This window comes from Sinocyclocheilus grahami, unplaced genomic scaffold (assembly GCF_001515645.1).
Source record: "Sinocyclocheilus grahami isolate Dianchi unplaced genomic scaffold, SAMN03320097.WGS_v1.1 scaffold143.1, whole genome shotgun sequence".
In the NCBI taxonomy this organism is placed as follows: domain Eukaryota; kingdom Metazoa; phylum Chordata; class Actinopteri; order Cypriniformes; family Cyprinidae; genus Sinocyclocheilus; species Sinocyclocheilus grahami.
Genome location: NW_015505322.1, coordinates 613,730 through 616,122, shown reverse-complemented (window position 1 = coordinate 616,122; position 2,393 = coordinate 613,730). Strand labels below are relative to the sequence as shown.

The 2,393-nt window shown below is 38.1% G+C and overlaps 1 protein-coding gene across 1 annotated transcript in view; it reads right to left on the bottom strand.

Moving 5' to 3' along the window:
* Window positions 1-1,589: 1,589 nt before the first annotated feature.
* Window positions 1,590-2,393, bottom strand: part of clrn2 (clarin 2) — a 2,281-nt gene continuing 1,477 nt past the window's right edge. Inside the window, exon 3 of the mRNA XM_016280774.1 lies at window positions 1,590-1,858. Within this exon, the coding sequence (XP_016136260.1) occupies window positions 1,590-1,858 (269 nt within the window). The remainder of the gene's footprint in view (window positions 1,859-2,393) is intronic.

The window sequence follows — 2,393 nt, the reverse complement described above, 5'->3', positions numbered from 1 at the left end:
TTAAAGTCGGCATGAAACGGAAGTTGCGATTGTCTTTTCTTCTCTACTGTGACGTATATCCGAGTGAAACAGCATCTGAAATGAGAGGGCGGGACTTGATTTCGTCCTTCGGGAATTGATTGGATCGTTGGAAGTTGGGGTGTTGCTAACAAAATAGAGGCAGATCTGAATGCCAGTTTGCAGTTAGTGGTGGGGGATTTCTCTCCACTGGATTCACAGCCGACACCCAAGCATGAATAAATGTTTTATTTATTAAGGATGACGACGACGATCAATGGCACAAAACATGCCTAACAGAGAGAGAGAGAGAGAGAGAAAGAGAGAACGAGAGAGAGAAAGAGAGGGAGAGAGAGTGCCTGAATGACTGAACCATCAGGTTAAGTCATATTCATGAAAAAAATTAGTTTACGATGTCCTAAGAGTAATGTTGTCTTAATATCCTAATATCTTTTCAATGTTTAGGGGTAACGTACTCCCTCATGACTGGCGTCAGTGCTATAAAGTGAAGCATCAGCTTTTCCCCCTGTGGTTTATCCCAGCGTTAACCCCTCACGTCACTAGCTCCGCCCTTGCGCCATAGCTCGTGACCGGAAGAGAAGATGAGTCGTTTTGAGGGGGAGGGGAGGTTAACGTTTTTGATTAAAGATTACTAGGGCACATGAATTAAAAAAAAAATAATGAAGTGCACAGATAAATTATTTATAATAAACACTACAGTATTCCATTAAAAAATAAGAATTTTCCATTTTGATTTCATGGTGACTTTAAAGAGGTTCCCCTGGGGGTCCCAACGCTAAACCCCCCAGTACTAATCTAAACTAAAGCCCCTACAACCCCAGTATGTGCACGTGAAGCCATAAACCCATGTAACCAGCACGCATGAGGAGATGTTTGTAGCCTACAAACATCTGTAGCCTATCTCCACCTTGCGGTTTTTCATTTAACTACCCTGATTCAGTCACATAACACGAACGTGTTACATGTATAGAAGTAAAAGTATCAATTTTTAAATGTATTGAATTAAAAGTAAACAAGTAAACAAAAATATTTATAAAGTTTGGTTGCTGTTTATTAGGCATACTCTGCTGTGATGGCTGTTTAGCACGTTTAGAGTGTGTCATTGATAAAAAGGGAACATTTTAAATGTGAAGTTTATTGACTCGTGCACTGAGTTTTTTATTCTTATATATCAGACAGTAATAATTCCTTATTACATATTGTACATTTATCAGTAGCTCTGAAATAATAGGTTGGTTAAATATATCACTTTTCAAATTTTCTAACATTTAAAAGACATACACTATATCACATTTCAGTCTGGAAGCCCTGCAGCCATAACCTGCGTCAATCAAAAAACATTTTGCTGTCCTCCAAAAAAAAAACTATATAAAACAAAACAAAACATCATATTCAAGTGATTTTCTTTTTACATATTTGCCACATAATAACTGAGCTTTTACCAGTCTAAATCACCTCATATCACCCCATAAACAACCTCAGATTCAGAAGATGTCGGGTCACATGAATGATCAGTTTATCTCATCTGCACAGACTCCTTTCTGACCCTACATTCAGCTCATCTTTGTTACTTAGTAGAGAAAATCGTCTCCGGTGGCTGTGGGTTCCTCTGGTTTCTTAGTCTGTATTTTAGGCAGATGAACTTTACTGGAGGCTACTACAAGAATGTTAGCTCCGTGTGTTACAGCACTGGCAACGCACAACCAGAAGGAGAAACCAAGATTCTCCTCAAGGATCACGAGGGTAAAAAGGCTCTCGCTGTAGTTAGCCACATGTTCTGTGAGCCGATGGCACTGGATTGCAGCAAGGAAACACGCAAAACCCATTGCACTGAACAGAGCTGAGAGAAGAGATTAAAACAGTGGATATAGTATATAATTAGAAACCGAAAGAAGTAATGAATCACAAGTTGTTATTGTTGATTTAGGGTTGATTGTCCAGAGGTGTGGACAGAACATTGTATCTTAGATTATATGTTATGCTGATTTACCTGCAATGAAATTCCAGATGTAGAGGCCAAAAGGTCCTTTGATAGATTGGTATGGAACTTTTCTGGCATTATATATACTGAAAGCTAAACTGACAACTGCAAAGCCAATAGCAATGAAAAGGAAGAAGATAATGATCATGTGAAGACCACTGTTGATTTTTTTGATGAGCTTTGGGAAAACTGCAGAATTTGTGAGAAAGAGAGAAACAGAGATCAGGTCTCTCAAAATTAGATTTATAGCTGATGAGCTATATAGATACTTAAAATTTATAGATATCTAAATTAGACCATGTATGCCATATACATACCATGTTTGGGGTTGGTAAGATTTGTAATGTTTTTGAAAGAAATCTCTTATGCTCCCCAAGGCTGCATTTATTTGATC